Genomic DNA, 22,436 nt, shown 5'->3' with positions numbered 1-22,436 from the left:
AATCTTTTTAAACCTTGTCCCACAAGGCTCGCACTTGGTCCCGGGGGCCCTGGTACGTATAGAGAAACGGGTCAGAGCTTCGAGGAGTGGTTAGTTTTGCCTCAAACTGACAGAGCCTTTCAGTGACAGCAATTAACTTTACTAAAGCTGCCCCTGTCATATTTTGTGCCGTTTTGGTGTTAGCCCGTGTGGTAATCGGACTACTTCTTTGGCTTATGGGTGCCTTGGTGCGTCCGACAACAGTGATCAGGAATGCTTCGTTTTGCTTAGCTTTGGACGCCGGGAGACTGATATTTATCAGTGGACTTGGAATTTGAAATTTTAAATGCACACCTGCCAGCGGTTAGGTACCCTTACCAACAATAACGAGCTAAACTCTAAGAATTTCAAATCGAAGTGCAAACTCTTTCATTATTTCATATTACTCGCCCCTTCAAAAGGGGAAAAATGCTCATTGTTGCTTGTGCGGACACGTATGTGTCACACATACACACATACATTTAAACGATCCGTAGACATAATGAGAGAGCACTGAGAGTAAGCCAAAGCAGTTTCCTGAGAGCGAGATAAAAAACAGCGATGCCGTTCTATCACACATGAACACGTTAAAGCGAGTCTCACTTAGACCATACGTAAAATTTCATTTTGTACCAAACTGCAAGCAGCAGCATAAAAATAGATGACACTCATGTGGTCGCTTAAGATTGTAAAGTGACCCACGAAAAGAAATTGTGAAAGTGCCTGTTGTTTAAATAGAAATTTGAAAATTATGAATGCTCGCTATACACATTATTTCCGCCATGACTGTAATTAGAATCCACATAAGCTTTCATGCTGTACGATCAAGAACATATGATATGATGAGGCTGCGCTTTGGGAAGCTTATATGCAGGTGTGCATTGAAAAGCTTGGGCTGCGGAGTCTTTTCTACATCTACTGTGATCAAGTGCAGAAGTGCCCAATTAAGTTTTTCTAAGTCTCGGTGATACATAAACTAATCCGAGTTTACTGTTCCTAAATCTCGTCCAAATACGAGAGCAAATACTCGAAATACACCACAGGTATCTACTGTACGTTCAAACCAAAATACTCAACTTTGGCGTGAAAGTATCCGTCAGAGAGCCGCCTCCGATTCTAATGGTTTGTCAGAAGAGAAAATTCAGCAGATTATTTTGAAATCCCTAGAAAGTTATAAGGCTAGTATGATTGCAACCGTGACAGAGCAAATAAGTGCGACTCTAGGAAATTTAAATGTATCCTCTCGAGATGTTCGGGAAGATCCTCAACTGGAATGGCACAATGAGATTCCCAATGTGCGTCCACGCTCAAACAATGTTCGCGATAGCTTTCCGAGAATTAGACACTCTGTTGATCAAGCCAATGGAAGCGACTTCACAGTCGATCGACCCGATAGGATCTCAAGTGTGATTTCGAACTGGCATTTAAAATTTAGCGGCTCGGCAAAGGATATTAATATTGAAGATTTTATTTATAGGCTTAATTGTCTAACTTCACAGTGTCTTAATGGAAACTTTGAGTTGTTGTATCAATTCGCAAATCTACTGTTTACGGGTTCTGCTTTAACCTTCTACTGGCGAGTCCATCGGGACTCAGAGAATATGGGTTGGTTTAGCCTATGTAATCGTTTTAGGGAAAGATATCAAGACCAACGTACTGATCGAGATATCAAGAATGCTATGCGGCGTCGTAAGCAGAGTGGCAATGAATCCTTTGACGATTTTCTAGACGCAATGCTAGTCATAGCTGATGCTTTAAGAGAGCCTATGTCTGAGAGCGACATGGCGATAGAAGTTAGACACAACTTAAGGTCAGAATTACAACATGAGCTGTTACATGTAGATACTCCAAACCTGGCAATTCTCCGAAGAGAATGTCACAAGCATGAAGAATTTATTAATGGTCTCCGATCGAAACAATTTTCTCGTTCAAATCGTTGTACGTGCAATGAAATTTTCGTTGATGAAGAAGATAACAGTCTTGCGACTTACAACCTCAGAATGTCGAAGAGATCTGTGCAATACGCTCTACAGATAAACCAAAATGCTGGAATTGCGACGAGCTAGGTCATAGATATCACGATTGCCTAAAGGCGCGTCGAGTGTTTTGTTATGGGTGCGGTGCACCAAACACATACAAACCCAACTGTGTAAAATGCAAACCAGCTTCGGAAAACTCGGCATCGGATGTTCGTCGGCCTCCGAGAGCGGATGTCCATCATTAATCTCGGAATTAAAAATAAATAACCCCGCTAGTCCTGAAATATCACCGGACTTACAACGCACCACAAAGTGTACTCCCTTTAGACCACTGCACATACGTCTAGAAGAATATTATTTGCACAATTCAAAAATAGATCGCTCTAAGAAATGTGAATATCCTAGGAAAAATCCGCAGAACGTATGCGAAAGTTTGGAGCAATATAGTAGTTATAGTTTCACCATATCTTCTTTGTGTATAAGAGTAGCGATATAAGACCTTTCACGAAAGTAGAAATTTTTGGCCAACCATTCCTGGCACTATTAGATAGTGGAGCCAATAAGAGCGTAATCGGTGGAGCCCTAGCGGAACAAATTATATCTAAACAATTAAAGTTCAACAGAAGGAAAGGTGTGGTTCGAACTGCAGATGGGCAAACACAAACTATTATAGGCACAATTACAATACCGTTAACCTACAATTCAACCAAAGAAGAAATGAACATTCTAATAGTACCGTCAATTAAACAAGATGTTATATGTGGAATGGACTTTTGGAAAAAATTCGGCATTTCTATTTCCCATTCTTGTCACATTAATGAAGTTCAAACAGATTTGGAAGAGGGAGCTGATACGTTAAAGCTAACTTCTAGTCAACAATCTAAGTTACAGTCCATAATTGATTTCTTTCCTTCCTTCGAAAGAGATGGACTCGGCAAGACAACATTGATAGAGCACTCGATTGACACATTCAATTCCAGACCCATTAAGCAGAGATTTTATCCTCTGTCTCCAGCGAAAGAAAAAGTTTTATGCAAAGAGATTGATCGCATGATGGAGTAAGGTGTTATCGAAGAAGCCCCATCGTCGCCTTGGTCATCTCCGGTTATATTGATTATAAAACCTGGCAAGGTTAGATTTTGTTTAGATGCGCGTAAATTAAATGCCGTCACCATAAAAGATGCATATATGCAATTAGTTGTTACGACTACCACCTGTGTATGGCATCTCGAAAATAGACCTCAAGGACGCGTTCTGGCAAATTTGCTTAGATTTTTCGTCACGACCAACAACAGCATTTACAGTTCCAAATCGTCCACTATATCAATTCAAAAAATGCCATTTGGATTAACAAATGCCCCCAAACGATGTGTCGACTTATGGACCAGGTCATTCCATATCAGTTAAAGTCACATGTCTTAGTAAATCTGGATGATCTGTTGGAATTATCAAATAGGTTTTGAGGAACATTTCTTGCACCTTGCTGAGGTTGCCACTCAACTGCGTAAAGCAGGACTGACTATTAACATTAAGAAAATGAAATTCTTCCTCAAAAAGTGCTACCTTGGATACGTAGTAGGCGAAGGTACTTTGCGAATTAATCCCGACAAAATTCGAGCAGTTGCGGAATTTCCGGTTCCTAAAACTCAGAAGCAGCTAAGAACATTTTTGGCGATGACTGGGTGGTCCGTAATTCTCAATAAACCTCTTCATCTACAGAACTGCTACTAACCATATATGGAATGAGAGAATTGCTGGTATCTAGCACAATGCGATAAACCTGGATCGTAGAAGCGACCAATTGTACGTAGTGCGATTAATCTGACGATGTCGACCAATTGCAACATGTCCAAAAAGCTAAATAAAGCCCAGCGTAACTATACAGTAACGGAGTTGGAATGTCTAGCAGTGGTCCTGGCTATCAAAAAGTTTCGTATGTTAATTGAGGGTCATTCATTCAAAGTAGTAACTGACCATGCAAGTCTTCGTTGGTTGATGAGTCAGTCAGACCTCAGTGGAAGACTGGCGCGCAGGGCGATTAAATTGCAAGGATTTTGTTTTGAAATTGAGCATCGAAAAGGGAAAGAAAATGTAGTACCCGATGCTCTCTCACGCTGTTTTGAAGACACAGCCTGATATCGCTGCTGTTACTATCGAAACTTTGCCCGAAATTGATATACAATCCGAGGCCTTTCGATCAGCAGAGTACTCGAGCTTAAGAGAAAATTTTAAGTTATCTAAATTACCAGACTTTCAGGTAGTCGATGACTACATCTATCACAGAACTTGTTTTCCGAGCAGTTCAGAAAATGCTGATGACTGCTGGAAGTTGTTTATTCCCGAAGAGTTGCGCAAAGGCGTGATCAGCACGTGTCACGATCAGCCATCATCGGCACACTGCGGCATAGCTAAATGTTTGGAGCGCATTCGACGTAGTTTTTACTGGCCGAAAATGGTCACTGATGTGCGAAATTATATAGCGAAATGCGAATTATGACAAACCTCTAAATATCCTACGTGTATTCTTAAACCTCCTATGGGCAGTCAAGTTATAAGTGAAAGGCCATTCCAAAGATTATTTATTGATTTTATTGGACCCTTCCCGCGCACGAAGAAAGGAAATATTGGTATATTTATCGTTCTAGATCACTTCTCTAAATTTACCTTTCCCAAGGCAGTAAAAAAGTTTAATTCGTGTGTAGCGATTGAATACTTGGGAGAAATATTTGCATGCTTCGGTGTTCCTGAAATAATTGTGAGCGACAATGGAACTCAGTTTAAAAGCCATGAATTCGCTAATTTTCTTGCGTACGGCGTGCGACGCAATCAAACGCTGCAGAACGAGTAAACCGTTCTATTAATGCTGCATTACGAGCATATTTGCGATCAGACCAACGAGATTGGGACACTTTCCTCAGTAGCATAAATTGTGCTTTAAGAAATTCGATTCACCAATCGATTGGGTTTGCCATCCTTTTAGCTTATTCGTTCTCGAGTCTTTGGTCAACATATAATCACCCACGGCCATGACTATAAACTGCTGAAAAATTTACATTTACTTAGTGAGGGTGCCGTATCATTACAAAGAACCGATGAATTCTCAAAGATTCGTTCTGACATTCAAAAGAATTTACGAAAAGCATACATGAAAAATCAGCGAACATATGATTTACGAGCCAGACCTCGTTCATTTGAAATAGGGCAAATCGTTATCGAAAGAAATTTCGCCTTAAGTAATTTAGCGGCCAATTTTAATGCAAAATTAGCACCGACTGGAATTAAGGCCCGCGTAAAACAAAAATTGGGTCAGTCTGTATATCTGCTCGAAGATATGCATGGAAAGGAGTTAGGAAAAATCCACGCAAAAGACATTTGGGAAGCATAAAATATTTCCACCCTTTTTCCAGCATTTTAAAAAATTCATCTGACGCGCAGATGGGCGCTTTAATATATATTTTCGCCCCCAAAGTGGAAAAATATACTTTTAACGGACATAACCTTAATATAAGGTATTGATACGAAGTATAGCGTCCAAACTCTGTCTTAAGGTGTATTTTTTTTTGCAGTGTTCTCTCGACGTGTACCCTTAAGACCATTGCAATTTTGGCATCACTACTTTCCTTGTCATATTTTCGGTGTGAAAGTGGTGATTGCTGCCGGTCCGAATATAGCACGTGGCCAACCCTATCTGGCCTAAGGCCAGTTATGAGGCACTAAGATTCATAACATCTTCAAAGAGGACTAGGCCTCGACAAAACCTAGAGAAAAAAAAGAGAATAAGGAAAACAAAAAAATCGTCCCCATGCAGTTTGGCAGTGCCTAATTCAGGAAGCCCCCTCCAGGTTTCGTAAGGGCAAATTCAGTTGCGAGGCATAATAACTTGGTCAATCTAATGGCACGGTCACTCCATGTCTTTCTACGGAATACGATGCGGAATGATTTTTAGTATCGCCACGTAAATGAAAAGATTAAAATTATAATTGTTATATACTAGTTTATACTTATTCTTAATTTCGATCTACTTTAGTTTATGCGCCGCTAACAACATTTAACCAGATAACTTAATGCACATTTAGCAAATCATCATCAACGTCAACAGGCCTGCTGACATCGATGGACTCGACGACTTGTATAAATGCATATGTTAGGTTAAATGTGTTAGCGCACCCACATTGTAAGCTCAGCTGATAAGCATACATTCAACCTTTTTGCGCCAGCTTTTACTCAGCTATTATGTTGCGTTGAGCTTTCAATATAATCTACATAGATAATAAGCTTAACGATCATCCAACATACAGATTATTTGTTTTTATTTTCTTTATGACAAAAGAGCCATCTGCTTTATAATGATCATTAGTGAACACAAAGAATTTATCAGTTCAACATATTTTTTTTCTTTTGCCTTGTTTTGCTCATCCTATTTGTAAACAATTGCTAGACTTAAGTAAACTTTGTAATCACCTGAAGTCTAACGTGGATTCTCCTTTTATATGATATTCTTTTCTTGAGCATATTAATCTAAGCAAATGTTGTACGAACGCGATACCTTTTTGAATTATATTATAGATATCTAAAATGAATCAGTGCTAGAGTTATTTTTTGGGCTCCTTTTAGCAGCCAGCACCACATGCATGTATAGGGTAGAATTAGAATTCTACATGGCAGGGCGGGTACAGAAAGAAGGACTTTAACATCTTAGCTCTTCTTCAATTACTGCATCACATTAAATTAATACTATGGTTTGTATCTTCCTGTCCCTTTCGGGGACAGGATACTCTGTCAGTATATAAGGCCAAGGATTTGTAAGAATGAATTAGTATCTATCAAGTACTCAATAAGAACACACTTGTTCACACAAATCATATGGATGAGAGTAAGACAAAGCAGTTTCCTGAAGTGAGAGCGAGCAAAAAAAACAGTGATGCCGTACTACCTCACAAATCATAAGTATTTCTTACTCTCTTGCTCTCTGGGCAAATGAGCGAGTCTCGGACCCGAACAAAAACGAAGTCGAGTGTGGACCAGTCCTAAAAAATTTCAATGTCCACATGCAATCGTACTAGAAGTATTATGGTTAGTGGATTTATGTACTATATGGTTGCACAAATACATTATTTGCACTATGCAGTAAATCATAAGTTAATAAATTAAACTTGTGTTCGCATCAGCACAGTGAAACCATTCATTTCAATATACCGAACTGCTGGAAGAAAGGATCAATCGGTTATCGGTCGGGTCGAACTCCCAATATCGTGCGGGGAACAGAAAAACAAAATAACGTTTCGTATCTGCCTTTACCTGGAACAGCGATCCTATTTTGGAATTGATTTCTGGCATTAGACCTAGCTCCCGAAGAAAGCCAAGTAGAAGAGTTACTGGACGTTTCGATGACACACTATGGGGAAGAAGGGAAAGAGAAGAAATGGTAGTGTACCGGATTCCTGGAAGTTGTCTAGGGAGGAAGAAACAGTTGCAGGCGGTCAAGCGGGAATTTTTGTCTTTTGAACAAAGTGGATTGGAAACAACGTACTTAAAGAAACATACGGTCGACTTAGTCTACCAGCCGTTCCAATATGAACACTACCTGTTATCGCCAGCGACGCAGAGAGTAGTGGATGTTGCGGTTAAAAGAAGAGTGCAATAGCCCATGGAGTAACCGCACCACAGTACACAGTGCAGTAATCAATTTGACAGTGAACATCGCGTATCCGTTACTCTGTATAGAAGGCATTCTATTTAAAATAGATCAGACCTACTATATATTTAGTGTAGATTTGAAGTTCGCGCATTGGCAAGTCGAGCAAGACGACAAAAATATGCCCTATAGAGCATTTACAGTCCTAGGCAGACCCTTTGATCAATTCTTGCCATTTGAGCTACACAATGCAGCACAACGATTAGTTTGCCAAGATAATCTCCACCGAGCTACGGTTCTATGTGTTTGTTAGCTTATCTAGATCTGCTGGTTATTGCCCCAGAATCGGATAGTGACTAAGGAAATCAAATTTCTCCATCGGGCTGCACAAATCCAAATGCTGCTGCAAAGTTTTGAAATACCGAACAGGTTATAGCTAATAAGCGAATCCTAGCCCTTGTTCGCGCAAAAAAGTCTCCCCACTTTTGAGTAAAGCCGGTTTGAAATTGCTTTTTATGCGAGATTTTGCGGCCATGGCTACACCACTGACGGAAATGCTAAAGAAGGATAACGGCAAGTTTGTGTTGATGGAAGAGGCAATACAAGCCATTGATAAATTGAAGGCCGCACTGACCAGAGCACAAGTGCTTGTGCATGCCGACTTTTCTAAACCATTCTTCTTGCATCGGGGAGCGGTGTTGTTCTAAAATGACGCCAATAATCAGGGACGACCCAGAGACTTTTTTTTAGCCAAGTTGAATAAACTCCAACGGAACTATTCCATCAGTGAAAAGGAGTGTTTAGCGCCGATACTGTCACTATCAGCCATCATCGGCACACTGCGGCTTAGCTAAATGTTTGGAGCGCATTCGACGTCACTGATGTGCGAAATTATATAGCGAAATGCGAATTATGTCAAACCTCTAAATATCCTACGTGTATTCTTAAACCTCCTATGGGCAGTCAAGTTATAAGTGAAAGGCCATTCCAACGAGTATTTATTGATTTTATTGGACCCTTCCCGCGCACGAAGAAAGGAAATATTGGTATATTTATCGTTCTAGATCACTTCTCTAAATTTACCTTTCTCAAGGCAGTAAAAAAGTTTAATTCGTGTGTAGCGATTGAATACTTGGGAGAAATATTTGCAACTCAGTTTAAAAGCCATGAATTCGCTAACTTTATTTCTAAATATGGCGTGGACCATAGGTTTACTGGTGCGTACGCTCCGCAATCAAACGCTGCAGAACAAGTAAACCGTTCTATTAATGCTGCATTACGAGCATATTTGCGATCAGACCATCGAGATTGGGACACTTTCCTCAGTAGCATAAATTGTGCGTTAAGAAATTCGATTCACCAATCGATTGGATTGCCTCCTTACTTTGTAGTCTTTGGTCAACATATGATCACCCATGGCCATGACTATAAACTGCTGAAAAATTTACATTTACTTAGTGAGGGTGCCGTATCATTACAAAGAACCGATGAATTCTCAAAGATTCGTTCTGACATTCAAAAGAATTTACGAAAAGCATACATGAAAAATCAGCGAACATATGATTTACGAGCCAGACCTCGTTCATTTGAAATAGGGCAAATCCTTATCAAAAGAAATTTTGCCTTAAGTAATTTAGCGGCCAATTTTAATGCAAAATTAGCACCGACTGGAATTAAGGCCCGCGTAAAACAAAAACTGTATATCTGCTAGAAGATATGCATGGAAAGGAGTTAGGAAAAATCCACGCAAAAGACATTTGGGAAGCATAAAATATTTTCCACCCTTTTTCCAGCTTTTATTTTCATCTCGTCGCCAAAAATCAAACCTGTGTTTGTGAGGGTGCCTGTTGTTTAAATAGAAATTTGAAAATTATGAATGCTCGCTATACGCATTATTTCCGCCATGACTGTAATTAGAATCCACATAAGCTTTCATGCTGTGCGATCAAGAACATGTGTGCTTTGGGAAGCTTATATGCAGGTGTGCATTGAAAAGCTTTTACGCATGTGTCATTTGTGGTCTGCCGAGTCTTTTCTACATCTACTGTGATCAAGTGCAGAAGTGCCCAATTAAGTTTTCCCAAGTGTCGGTGATACATAAACTAATCCGAGTTTATTGATGCGAAATAAAAGCATCCTCCAAAATATATATGGAAAAAATTTGTCTGCCGCTCAGAAGGGCGCTTTAATATATATTTTCGTCCCCAAAGTGGAAAAATATACTTTTAACGGACATAACCTTAATATAAGGTATGTAGAGTATAGAGTCCAAACTCTGTCTTAAGGTGTATTTTTTTTTTTTGCAGTGTTCCTTACCCTTAAGACATCACTACTTTCCTTGTCATATTTTCGGTGTGAAAGTGGTGATTGATTGCCGGTCGGAATATAGCACGTGGCCAACCCTATCTGGCCTAAGGCCAGTATTTTTTTTTTTGCAGTGTTCCTTACCCTTAAGACATCACTACTTTCCTTATCATATTTTCGGTGTGAAAGTGGTGATTGATTGCCGGTCGGAATATAGCACGTGGCCAACCCTATCTGGCCTAAGGCCAGTATTTTTTTTTTTGCAGTGTTCCTTACCCTTAAGACATCACTACTTTCCTTGTCATATTTTCGGTGTGAAAGTGGTGATTGATTGCCGGTCGGAATATAGCACGTGGCCAACCCTATCTGGCACTAAGTTTCATAACATCTTCAAAGAGGACTAGGCCTCGACAAAACCTAGAGAAAAAAAAAAGAATAAGGAAAACAAAAATCGTCCCCAATGCAATTTGGCAGTGCCTAAGTCAGGAAGCCCCCTCCAGGTTTCGTAATGGCAAATTCAGTTGCGAGGCATAACAACTTGGTCAATCTAATGGCACGGTCACTCCACGTCTTTCTACCGAACACGATGCGGAATGATTTTTAGTATCGCCAGTATCGCCGTAAATGAAATGATTAAAATTATAATTGTTATTAACTAGTTTATACTTATTCTTAATTTCGATCTACTTTAGTTTATGCGCCGCTAACAACATTTAACCAGATAACTTAATGCACATTTAGCAAATTATCATCAACGTCAACAGGCCTGCTGACATCGATGGACTCGACGACTTGTAAGTACGGCACAGCCGGCGTAAGCATGCATGCATAAATGCATATGTTAGGTTAAAAGTGTTAGCGCACCCACATTGTAAGCTCAGCTGATAAGCATACATACAACCTTTTTGCGCCAGCTTTTACTCAGCTATTATGTTGCGTTGCGCTTTCAATATAATCTACATAGATAATAAGCTTAACGATCAACCAACATACAGATTATTTGTTTTTATTTTCTTTATGACAAAAGAGCCTTCTGCTTTATAATGATCATTAGCCTTTCTTTTGCCTTGTTTTGCTCATCTTATTTGAAAACAATTGCTAGACTTAAGTAAACTTTGTAACCACCTGAAGTCTAACGTGTATTCTCCTTTTATATGATATTCTTTTCTTGAGCATATTAATCTAAGCAAATGTTGTACGAACGCGATACCTTTTTGAAATTTATTATAGATATCTAAAATGAATCAGTGCTAGAGTAATTTTGGGGCTCCTAGAATTAGAACTCTACATGGCAGGGCGGGTACAGAAAGAAGGACTTTAACATCTTAGCTCTTCTTCAATTACTGCATCACATTTAATTAATACTATGGTTTGTATATTCCTGTCCCTTTCGGGGACAGGATACTCTGTCAGTATATAAGGCCAAGGATTTGTAAGAATGAATTAGTATCTATCAAGTACTCAATAAGAACACACTTGTTCACACAAATCATATGGATGAGAGTAAGGCAAAGCAGTTTCCTGAAGTGAATGCGAGCAAAAAAAACAGTGATGCCGTACTACCTCACAAATCATAAGTATTTCTTACTCTCTTGCTCTCTGGGCAAATGAGCGAGTCTCGGACCCGAACAAAAACGAAGTCGAGTGTGGACCAGTCCTAAAAAAATTCAATGTCCACATGCAATCGTACTAGAAGAATTATGGTTAGTGGATTTATGTACTATATGGTTGCACAAATACATTATTTGCACTATGCAGTAAATCATAAGTTAATAAATTAAACTTGTGTTCGCATCAGCACAGTGAAACCATTCATTTCAATATACCGAACTGCTGGAAGAAAGGATCAATCGGTTATCGGTCGGGTCGAACTCCCAATATCGTGCGGGGAACAGAAAAACAAAATAACGTTTCGTATCTGCCTTTACCTGGAACAGCGATCCTATTTTGGAATTGATTTCTGGCATTAGACCTAGCTCCCGAAGAAAGCCAAGTAGAAGAGTTACTGGACGTTTCAATGACACACTATGGGGAAGAAGGGAAAGAGAAGAAATGGTAGTGTACCGGATTCCTGGAAGTTGTCTAGGGAGGAAGAAACAGTTGCGGGCGGTCAAGCGGGAATTTTTGTCTTTTGAACAAAGTGGATTGGAAACAACGTACTTAAAGAAACATACGGTCGACTTAGTCGACCAGCCGTTCCAATATGAACACTACCTGTTATCGCCAGCGACGCAGAGAGTAGTGGATGTTGCGGTTAAAAGAAGAGTGCAATAGCCCATGGAGTAACCGCACCACAGTACACAGTGCAGTAATCAATTTGACAGTGAACATCGCGTATCCGTTACTCTGTATAGAAGGCATTCTATTTAAAATAGATCAGACCTACTATATATTTAGTGTAGATTTGAAGTTCGCGTATTGGCAAGTCGAGCAAGACGACAAAAATAAGCCCTATAGAGCATTTACAGTCCTAGGCAGACCCTTTGATCAATTCTTGCCATTTGAGCTACACAATGCAGCACAACGATTAGTTTGCCAAGATAATCTCCACCGAGCTACGGTTCTATGTGTTTGTTAGCTTATATAGATCTGCTGGTTATTGCCCCAGAATCGGATAGTGACTAAGGAAATCAAATTTCTCCATCGGGCTGCACAAATCCAAATGCTGCTGCAAAGTTTTGAAATACCGAACAGGTTATAGCTAATAAGCGAATCCTAGCCCTTGTTCGCGCAAAAAAGTCTCCCCACTTTTGAGTAAAGCCGGTTTGAAATTGCTTTTTATGCGAGATTTTGCGGCCATGGCTACACCACTGACGGAAATGCTAAAGAAGGATAACGGCAAGTTTGTGTTGATGGAAGAGGCAATACAAGCCATTGATAAATTGAAGGCCGCACTGAGCAGAGCACAAGTGCTTGTGCATGCCGACTTTTCTAAACCATTCTTCTTGCATCGGGGAGCGGTGTTGTTCTAAAATGACGCCAATAATCAGGGACGACCTAGAGACTTTTTTTTAGCCAAGTTGAATAAACATCAACGGAACTATTCCATCAGTGAAAAGGAGTGTTTAGCGCCGATACTGGCCACAAAAAAAAAAGACTGAACATAGAAGGGCTGCCATTTACGTGCATCGTGGACAACTCCAGCTTAAAATGGCTGATGTCCATAAAGGACCTATACGGAAGGTCGTTGTGTTTTGTAACTACCAGGCTACGATTTAATATTGAGCGCAGCAAAGGTACCGAAGTAGCCGATATTCTATCGCGCAGGGTGAAAGCTGTAGGCAGGGATTCTGAAAGGCTGTTGGGATTTGTGACCACTGAGTTCGAGTGAGCTGAATAGCAAGCATTGGTCGAACAGGTACGGTAGAATCAGGACAAATTGCTAGGGTTATGGTTGTGGGACATCTGTTTTTTTAATGGCATAAGCTTGGGTCGCCTAGAAGATGAGTTAGAGGGCACAGTATGGATGTTGTGGGTGCAAGCTCTTTGACAGCCGGCCTGATAGCCAAGGCTTATATATACGAGATGGCTGGCAAAAGATACTTGAGACTTTGCAATGTCAGTTTCACTGGCTCGGCGATGTGCAAGGAATGCAAGTCTCCCAAATTTCGCATGCAAGTGGGCCTGAGAAAAGAGGTAGTGACCGAGCGACCGTTCCAAAAACTTAACGTGGACTTTTATGGGAAATACCCCCTATCTAAGCAAAGGCACTCGTGGATATTCGTTGTAGTTGATTATTTCACGGGGTTCCCGTTTTTGAAAGCGACGCGGATTTCACGGCATCTAAAGTAGTAAACTTATTGATAAACGATGTCTTTTACAAGTTTGGAGTGCCCGAGGTCAACTCCGAAAAGGGACGCCAATTCATATCCAATATCTTCCAAAGCATGATTGAAGCTTCGGAATCGCTCAAATGCGCACCGCAGACTGCGCGCCACACAGTATTGCAGTCGAGCGAGTTAACCGTTGCGCAATCAGGGCATACCTTGAGCAAGATCGCCGCGAGTGGGACTTCTGCCTTCTGGAAGCCATTCCCAATGCGATACACACGGGGACTGAGTGACTCCATTCTTCGCAGTTTTAGGACATAACATGCGATTATGAGATTTCTCATTTGCTCCCAGCAGACATAATACATATCATTCGGGCAGTTAAATAATTCCGATTTTGTTTTAATAAATTTAGCTACCCTTTGTCTCTAGCCTTTGTATGCATTTTGGGAGTCAGCTGCTTGGTAATTTGCAGATTTAGTGTAGTGTTGTGCATCCCTAAAGAGAGTACTAGCCTGCGCTGCCCCTCGATAGATAAACCGACACTTATCAAGTTTCTGCTGAAATTTTCCGAAACCTAGTCTGAGTTTGCTCTTACATCACATAGGATAACTTTGGCTAAAAATGCAGCTTTTCAATTCTTTTTTTTGAGCTGGCACCGCGCACATCATTTCCCGTCATAATAAACGATAAATCTTGAAAGGTATTTCTAGTATATAAAGATTGAGCACTTTGCTACGGTCATGCTTATTTCTCTTTGGTTCGCGCCGACTGGCTCATCGGTTCCCAGGGTAGTCGGATCCCTGGACCGTATAATAAACATTTGTAGCGAGTGCACTTAAGCAACACTACAGCAGAACGAACTACAAAAATGAACATCAAAGGCATCTAAGACTGCAAAGTAATGACAACTAAATTTAGACTCTAATCACAACAAACAAGTAAGATGTTTTAGTCTGGAGCTCCCGACTAGGGAATACCCTGAACACTCTTATCCCAACACTAAATGCAGCTCGCGCTACCCGCTCGTTTGCTTTAGTAGTAATAAAGGTAAATAAAAAATTTATAAACATGTTTCCTTGGCAGGGTTCGAACTCGCAATTGTCCGCATTACTTGCTGTCGCCTCTACTCAGCAGCCACAATAATTAAGTCTTAATGAGAAAAAAACGAAGTAAAAAAGCAGTACAGAAAACAATACAACCGTAATTTCAATGCTGTTGACAGAATTTAAAGCAGACGCGCGTGAATTTGCATGTGTACATGTATACAGAAATTCTCGGAAATTGCGCTTGCTGCCGCTGATACGAGGGAAGCCAAGAAACGTTTTCTTAAATAACTACTGTGTGTTCTTAACCGATTTTGATGAAATTTTCTACAGTATCCACATCTTATTGTGCTATACAAATTTTCAAAAAGTCAATTACAGTTAAATTGTGGCTTATATTGGTGGGCAGCATAAATTAGTTTATTTACTTTATTTATAGTTATGAGGTAGTAGCGGGGAGGTGGTGATAGCTATAAAATGAAAGATACTTTATATATATATATATATATATACTATTCTAGTAGCTACATGTCAAGTTTAGTGACTCTAGCTCTTAATATTTACCAAAATTTCTAAACAAACAGGATTTTGATATCGATTTTTATAGATTACTTCGAAACGGGGAAAGCTGTCGAATATCGGAAACAAACTCGATCTGCGCAGGCACTAGGAGGACCTACTGATAAAATGTTAACTCTCTAGCTCTTATAGGTTCTAAGATCCCTGCGTTCATACATACGGACGGACGGACAGGCGTACATGGCTAGATCGACTCGGCTATTAGTTTTTTTTACTACTAATGCTGATTTTGGCAACCTTTCCATATTTAAATTATTTCGTTGGCTGGCTCGAAGTCCGGGGATCCCGGACGTCCCAGGCTGAAATTCGTTTTTGACGATCTGGTGCAGAACAGCGCCAACGGATGTATCGCTTGCGTCCGAAGAATTTTATTAATCTCTTACTTACTTATCGTCCCATAAGATTTCTCGGGTGTGGTAAGTGGCGATGCAGGGAGGCATTCTACTGCGGAAATGTGTATAAGCGAGAATGGTTCGTGTTTGTGATTAATATTCAAATTAAATCCGTTAATGGCTGAAATAATTTAAGAATTTTCCTCTCCTTCCTTTCTTTTCAACTTGCCATACAAAAATAACTTCCAGATAAAAATTGAACTTCTAGCATACAAAATGAATTTAAATAAACAAAATCAATTCAATTTTCCTGCAGCCGCTGCTGCTTCTTGACTAAGTCTGAGGCGGACTTACCGCTTTTCTTCCGTCGTTGTCGTGCCCCGTGCCCCTGGTCCTCCCCCCGCTTCGTTAAAGATTTGCTGGACCCGGAAATGTTGTCGGCCAGTCCAGCGCCTTTGGCGAGGATATTTTTAGACTACGATAATATATGTATATAGTTCTTTTCAGATCATTCTAATGTGTAAGATTTCTGTTTTTCCCTGTTCAGTTTTAGTTTTAATTTTAAAGGGGCCCGATAATTGTACGACGTTTTTATTGTTGTGCGGAACAGTAAAACCTTGAAAGTTTTAGTCTTCGGCCGGCAGAATTAATTTTCTAAAATTGTTTTATTTATTTGTTTTCAACTTTGGGAAAGTTTACAAAGTTTTGGCTCAGAGATTTTAGCTGGCAAATATTTAACGCCTGTCGTTGACCGCCACCAAAGTCGAATTCCTCGCCCGCTACTCATCTAGAAAGCAACTAAACCGATGCCGTTGCAGCCCATCTGCACAGTTATATATATTTGTCAACGGCCTAGGCTAAGGGAATCTCAAAAGGCACCAAAATCGCTTTACTTTTATTGTTGACTGAATTTTATAAAATCGTTGGTTGGTCGCAGAATTAGCTGGATTAAAAGGTTTTTGCTTGAGTTAGTCTAACGGTGTTACATATTACGTTTTTTTCCAAAAATTAAAACGACGAGTCCGTGCTATAAAAAATTATTTCGCGTGCTTTCCACGCAAACTTCATCAACGCGAAGAGCACGATCTCTAAAGTCAAGCTCCAGACAAAAACGTGTACATATCCAACTCTACTGTCTCATAAATAAATACAATTTTATATCAAAAATTAATAATACAAAATATTTGATTATATCATTACCGCTTGCGCGTGGCCAAGTCCTATAAATTAAAGCAATTCCTATAAGTAATAATATTAATTTAATTATAATATTATATTACATAATATGCGTTTAATTATTAATTATGTGAATACCATTTATTTATATTATTTGCTTCTTTTTGAGCGAAGAAGGAGTCTGGGAGCCAATGGTGCGAACCCCGCCGGTGAGGACAGCAGCTCTTGCTGCTGTGTGTTTATATCAGCCTTTCACTTTAAAGCTGCTTGCCAAGAATTCTTTACAAAAATGTCGATTATATTAAGACAAAATCTGCGTGCGCCCTGGCTTTTTAAGCAAATTTGTTACAGCACCAGCGCTAAACCAAGCGGCGATGCAGCTGCGACAGCCAAAACAATACCCAAAAATTTGCTCGAGGATAAGCAAACGGCGAATTTGCAAAAGGAAAACGGCGCCGTATTCGACAAGCGACCATTTAAACTGCATCTGGAGAAAGATAAAACCTACAGCTGGTGCCTGTGCGGCAAGTCCAAGTCGCAGCTGCTGTGCGATGGCACGCACAAAAATGAATTTCTCAAGATTAAGCTGAGGCCCATTCGGTTCAAGGTGGAGAAAACCGGCGACTATTGGCTCTGCAACTGCAAACACACCACACACCGACCCTTCTGCGATGGCACCCACAAGCAGCCGGACATTTAGTCAGCCGTTAGATAATTAATAAATTTTAATTCAATACTTTGTTTAATATTGAATGCATTTTGTAGCATATATTAAAAATGCGATGAGCATAATTTTAAATCAAAAAAAAAAAAAAAAAAAAAAATTATGTTATTTATGAAAAACCAACCACCCACGGGTGGTGGCCAATCCACTAAACTAGGGCCTGATCCTCGTCTGGCTTATCTGCGGCTCCTCCCGAATAGTGGAACTCTTAGTTCACAACCTTTTTTGTTATCGCAAATATTCTTCTAATTTTGTTTTGTATACTTATTGTTATCCCCTCAACCTTTTGAAAATGGGTAAAAATGGTATAATGTATTTGTGCAAATGTGTGCAGAAGGAAGCATCTCGGACCCCATAATACATATTCTTGATCAGCATCCATAGCCAATTCGATCTAGCAATGTCCGTCTGTTTGTCCGTCTATCCGTATGCATGAACGCAAGGATCTCAGAACCTATAAGAGCTGGAGACTTGAAATTTGGAATGTAGGTCTTCCTAGTGCCCGAGTTATCGTCCCTGGCCGAGAGATAACGCTAGAAGTCCTGGTTGAAGGAGGGAATTTTATTCCAATTTCACTGTGTATTTAAATGTATAAAAGAATGTGTTTCCAATAAAGTGACCACTGGTGGGTTTGGTTGTTCAGTAAGGTCTGATTTTACATTATATTCTTTGATCTTAAGCTAAGCTAGTGTTTACAATAACTTTTGAAGTTGCTTCTCAACACGAGTCTGAGAAATTGCTGAATTTGGTATTTTCGAATGCTAGCAACAAGAAATGTCGCAACCACATCCTCGTAAACTGTTTCACTTGAAACTTCATACCTTGCACTTAAACTGTAACAATGTACTCATGCCCTCTTGATTGGGCAGCGAGAGTTAAGAGGAAAAGGGGAAGGGGTCTTTTTTGTATACGTCTTGCTGGTTTGGCTGGTTGTATCGACTCTGCGATATGCAGATCCTTGATCCTTGTATGGATCTTTTTTCTCCGCAGTCTGAATCTATGTTGGTTGCTGGTGCGTTAAATACAAATATCACACTTTTCTCTGGTTCAAATATTTGTTGGTGTTTACCTAGGTTTTTGTGCTACAACTACTTGTGTTTTGTTTAAAGATAGTAGTTATACAATTTTTGTTTGTTATAATTTCCTCCATTTCTGAGGCTTCGCAAATGTTTAGTGTGTGTATTTTGTGCCATGGTATGTTGATTTGTCTTATGGTATTCTTATTATATAGTACATATTTGGGTGTTATAACAAACTGTGTTTCGTTTATTGGTAGTGGTATGATTCGCTACATTTGAAATTCTTCATTGCTTAATATAGGTATCTTAATTTGGAATATGATACTTTGGTTTTGTTGAATTGTCTCTAAGGTTAACGATCTGTATAAGTGTTCTACTGATTGTATTTTAATATTTTGTATTTCTATGGTCTTTGTGATTTTTTCTATTTCTTCATTAGTTAGTATGAATTTAGGTATGATTTTTAATTTGGATAGTAAAATACTCTCTGCTATATTGTTTAAGTAATAATAAAATATGTCTATATTGAAACTTATTCTATACATATATTGTATTAATGCAATTTGTTTACTTTCTAGGTTTAGATCTTTATATATTGAATTTTGGTAATTTCTTAAAAAATTATTTATTGTTTCTTGTTCTTTGTTGATGTTTGTAGATATGTTTGTGAGTCTTATTAGTATCTCTTTATTTAATTCAACTTCTATTTTAATATTATTTGTATAATTATTAGTTTCCTTTTTTAATTTTTTAATGTCTCTGTCTACTCTGTCTTCTGCATCCATGTTTCCCGTTATGGTTTTAATTACTGTGCCTAATCCGTTAATTATCCCTCTTCGATGTCTTTTGGTAGTTATAAGGCTTTGGACCCTATATTCTAATTGGTTTACTTTTTCTTTGAGGACGTTTTTTAATTCGTTTGTTTCTTGTTCGTCTTCGATAGTTTCTATAGCTGTTTTAAATTTATCTATGCTACTTTCGTATTATTTTAGGTGTATAACGTGTGATTTGGTTTTAAATGAGTTTACTGTCCTTGTCGGTCCTAAGTTGATCTTTGCAATCGGTTGTTCTCCGGTAATTGAGTGAAATTCAATATTTGTTTGTTTGCTAAGTCTTTGTGTCATTTTATTTCGTCTATTTTTTTTCTAAATACCGTTTCTTCTGTCTCGTATTCTTCAGGCTGGTTCCAGTCTTTGTTCAGTTTTCCTAATCTACTGTTTTTTCTTCTGAGATATGTTTTTGAATTTTCCGATATAGTTCCTGTCTAAATTTGTTTAATTTTCTGAGGTAGTCGTGTTCATTGTCAAATTTTATGTCTCTGTTGAATATGTGTGTTCGTCCACTGAAAAGTTCGAATGGGGTATATTGTGTGGCAGAGTGGATTGAGTTATTGTAAGTCATCATTGTTTCCGCCAACACTTCCTCATGATCTATTGGTGTGTTAGTTTTCTTTTTCTTTTCTACTATTATTCTATGTATTTCAGTCAATGTCGAATGCAGTCTTTCTGCAGGGGCTTATGGATGACAGCTGGAAGGATGTTATGTGGAGTTGTAGGTTATACTGTTTACAAAAATCTTTAAAAAGATTTGAAGAGTATTCTGCTCTTTGGTCGCAAATAATTTTTCTTGGTATAACGAATGATTGTATAAAGTGTTGGATTGCCTTAACCACATTTGTGCTATCCCGTATCGGGATTGTGGTGCCTGTTGTAAATCGTGAAAATTTGTCGATTATTGTACTTTCCATTTAATGTGTATAGGTCTGTATATATAATGTCTAATGGTTTTTTGGGTGTTTCAGTTTCTTGAAATTGTATTTTAGGTGGGTATCGATCGTACTTCAGTGTTTTGCAGGTGTCACAGTTGTTAATTGCTTGCGTGACTTTTGCTTTTATGTTTGGGAAAAAATATTGTCCTTTCAATTGGGCGGTGACCTCGTCAATGCCTCTATGATTAGACGAAATGTGTTGTCCACGGATTTCTTCTTCCTTAGTGTCTGCTGTTGTCAGGTCTATTTATTGAATCGTACATCTAACAACTTTATAAATTCTGCTGTGTGCGAAGAATCTCGCGTAACTTTCCTTAATTATTTTGAAGATTTCATCTGGTGCGTAAATTGCACAAGCCTTGTTCCGGTTCGGTAATAGTTCGTCTAATTTTGTTTTTAAAAGGCATAATTGTGAGGATTTTAGAGTTTTTGTCTATTGAAAATATCAATTGAATATTGTAGTCGTTTATCGGTTTTTCTGATATATAAATATGATCATCTAGTTCTTCTAAATTGGAGTGTATTGGAGACAGGAGACAGTGTTAGCAATTATCGACTCGTGATCGTTAACATGGTCTTCTATTTGAATTCTACTTAATGCGTCTGCCATTATATTTTGTGATCCTTTTTTATAGATAACTTCAAAATCGTATTCTAATAGTTGGAGTTTCCAACCAACCAACTTTGAATTGGGTTCTTTAAAACTCATGAGCCAAGTTAATTGTCGATGGTCTGTGATGATTTTGAATTCGTTACCATAAAGGTAGGGTCTATAGTATTTTGTCACCCAAATTATTCTTTTTCGACGGTTGAGTAATTTTGTTCCGTCTCAGACAAGGTTCAGCTGGCGAATGACACTGGTCTGTCTTTTGCTAATGTACCCTGTGAAAGGACTGCTCCTATCGCTACATTGCTAGCGTCAGTGGTTAGAATAAATTGTTTTGAAAAGTCCGGGTATTGGAGTATTGGATCATTGCAGAATAAAGTTTTGCAAAGCTCAAAGGTATCTGTGTGTTCTTTCTTTATGATTACTTGCTTTTTGCCTTTTAATTGCGTTGTAAGGGGTTTTGTGACCTTTGCGAAGTCTTTAATAAATTGTCTGTAATAACCCAATGGTTCTAAAAAAGATTTAATTTCTTTTCTAGTTTTGGGGAGTGGCAATTTTTTTATTGTGTCAATTTTCTTTGGGTTTGGTTTTATTCTATTTCTTTTTTTAAAAACTCAGATTTTTCCGGTTGTAGTTTTAGCTATGCGTCTGTCAGTTTGTTAAATACTTGTTTTAAGTTTTCCTCTTATGTCTTGTAAGGCACTGTCCATAATTGTTTGGAATGTCGCGGGTGCATTTGTTAGCCCGAAGGGCATTCTAGTGAACTAATCGTGTCCGCCTTCGGCCGAAAATGCCGTTTTTGCTATATCTTAGAGTGCCATCTCTATCTGATGGTAGCCACTTGCTAAGTCAAGAATCGAAAAGTATTGTGCCCTTCCTATTCTGTCGAGTACGTCGTTAATATTGGGCATGGGATATTTATCTTTGATAGTTTTTTCATTTAATTTTCTACAATTGATCTCCATATTTTCTCTAGGAATGCGTCCTGTTTTTTCGGTAGCGAGACTGGAGCACTCCAGGGTGAATGGCCGGTCGTTGTAAAATAAGGATGGATACCTATTGCATAATTTTATAATCTTCGTACGTTCTTCAGGGTGGTTTACTCGTATGTTGAGGTGGTTTGCTCTGTCCGTTTCTTTTTCCTTGGTATAAATGTCTATTGTGTTTATTTCTATGTATTCGTTAATTTCAAATTGTTTTACCGGTAAGGGGGAGTCTAGATAAGTTTTTTGAGGTTGGTATGAATAATTGACCACTTCCATATAGCTTATGTGCTCTTTGGCTTGATAAAGCCCTTCAGTAATGTACACTTTTTCTGTTATTTGAATTTCAGTTTCTAGAAATGTGCCATTGTTGATGTTTACCAGGAGTGGTACTATGGCTTATAGTTTTCCTCTATTGTATAGCTTTGTGTTATTTTGTTTTGGTTGAAAATTGGTAAGTTAGCTTGGGGTGTATGGAGATATAGTTTTTCTAAGT

At 38.8% G+C, this 22,436-nt stretch overlaps 2 protein-coding genes across 2 annotated transcripts in view; both read left to right on the top strand.

Annotated features, from left to right (window-relative positions):
- The window catches only part of LOC135434357 (uncharacterized), an 86,480-nt gene that overhangs the window by 38,318 nt on the left and 25,726 nt on the right, over positions 1-22,436 (top strand). The gene's annotated exons all lie outside the window — the stretch shown is intronic.
- LOC135434363 (CDGSH iron-sulfur domain-containing protein 3, mitochondrial-like) lies at positions 17,071-17,566 on the top strand. The gene has a single exon (XM_064690925.1). It carries the CDS (start codon positions 17,129-17,131, stop codon positions 17,537-17,539), a length of 411 nt encoding a protein of 136 aa, XP_064546995.1. The 5' UTR covers positions 17,071-17,128; the 3' UTR covers positions 17,540-17,566.

This window comes from Drosophila montana, unplaced genomic scaffold, assembly GCF_035044405.1.
Source record: "Drosophila montana isolate Dmon_TW-CO22-7 unplaced genomic scaffold, ASM3504440v1 contig_329_1, whole genome shotgun sequence".
Lineage (NCBI taxonomy): Eukaryota > Metazoa > Arthropoda > Insecta > Diptera > Drosophilidae > Drosophila > Drosophila montana.
This window is presented reverse-complemented; position numbering and strand designations above follow the sequence as displayed.

What these genes read in the sequence shown, in the direction of transcription:
- LOC135434363 (XM_064690925.1), top strand. Translation starts at nt 17,129, where the DNA reads ATGTCGATTATATTAAGACAAAATCTGCGTGCGCCCTGGCTTTTTAAG.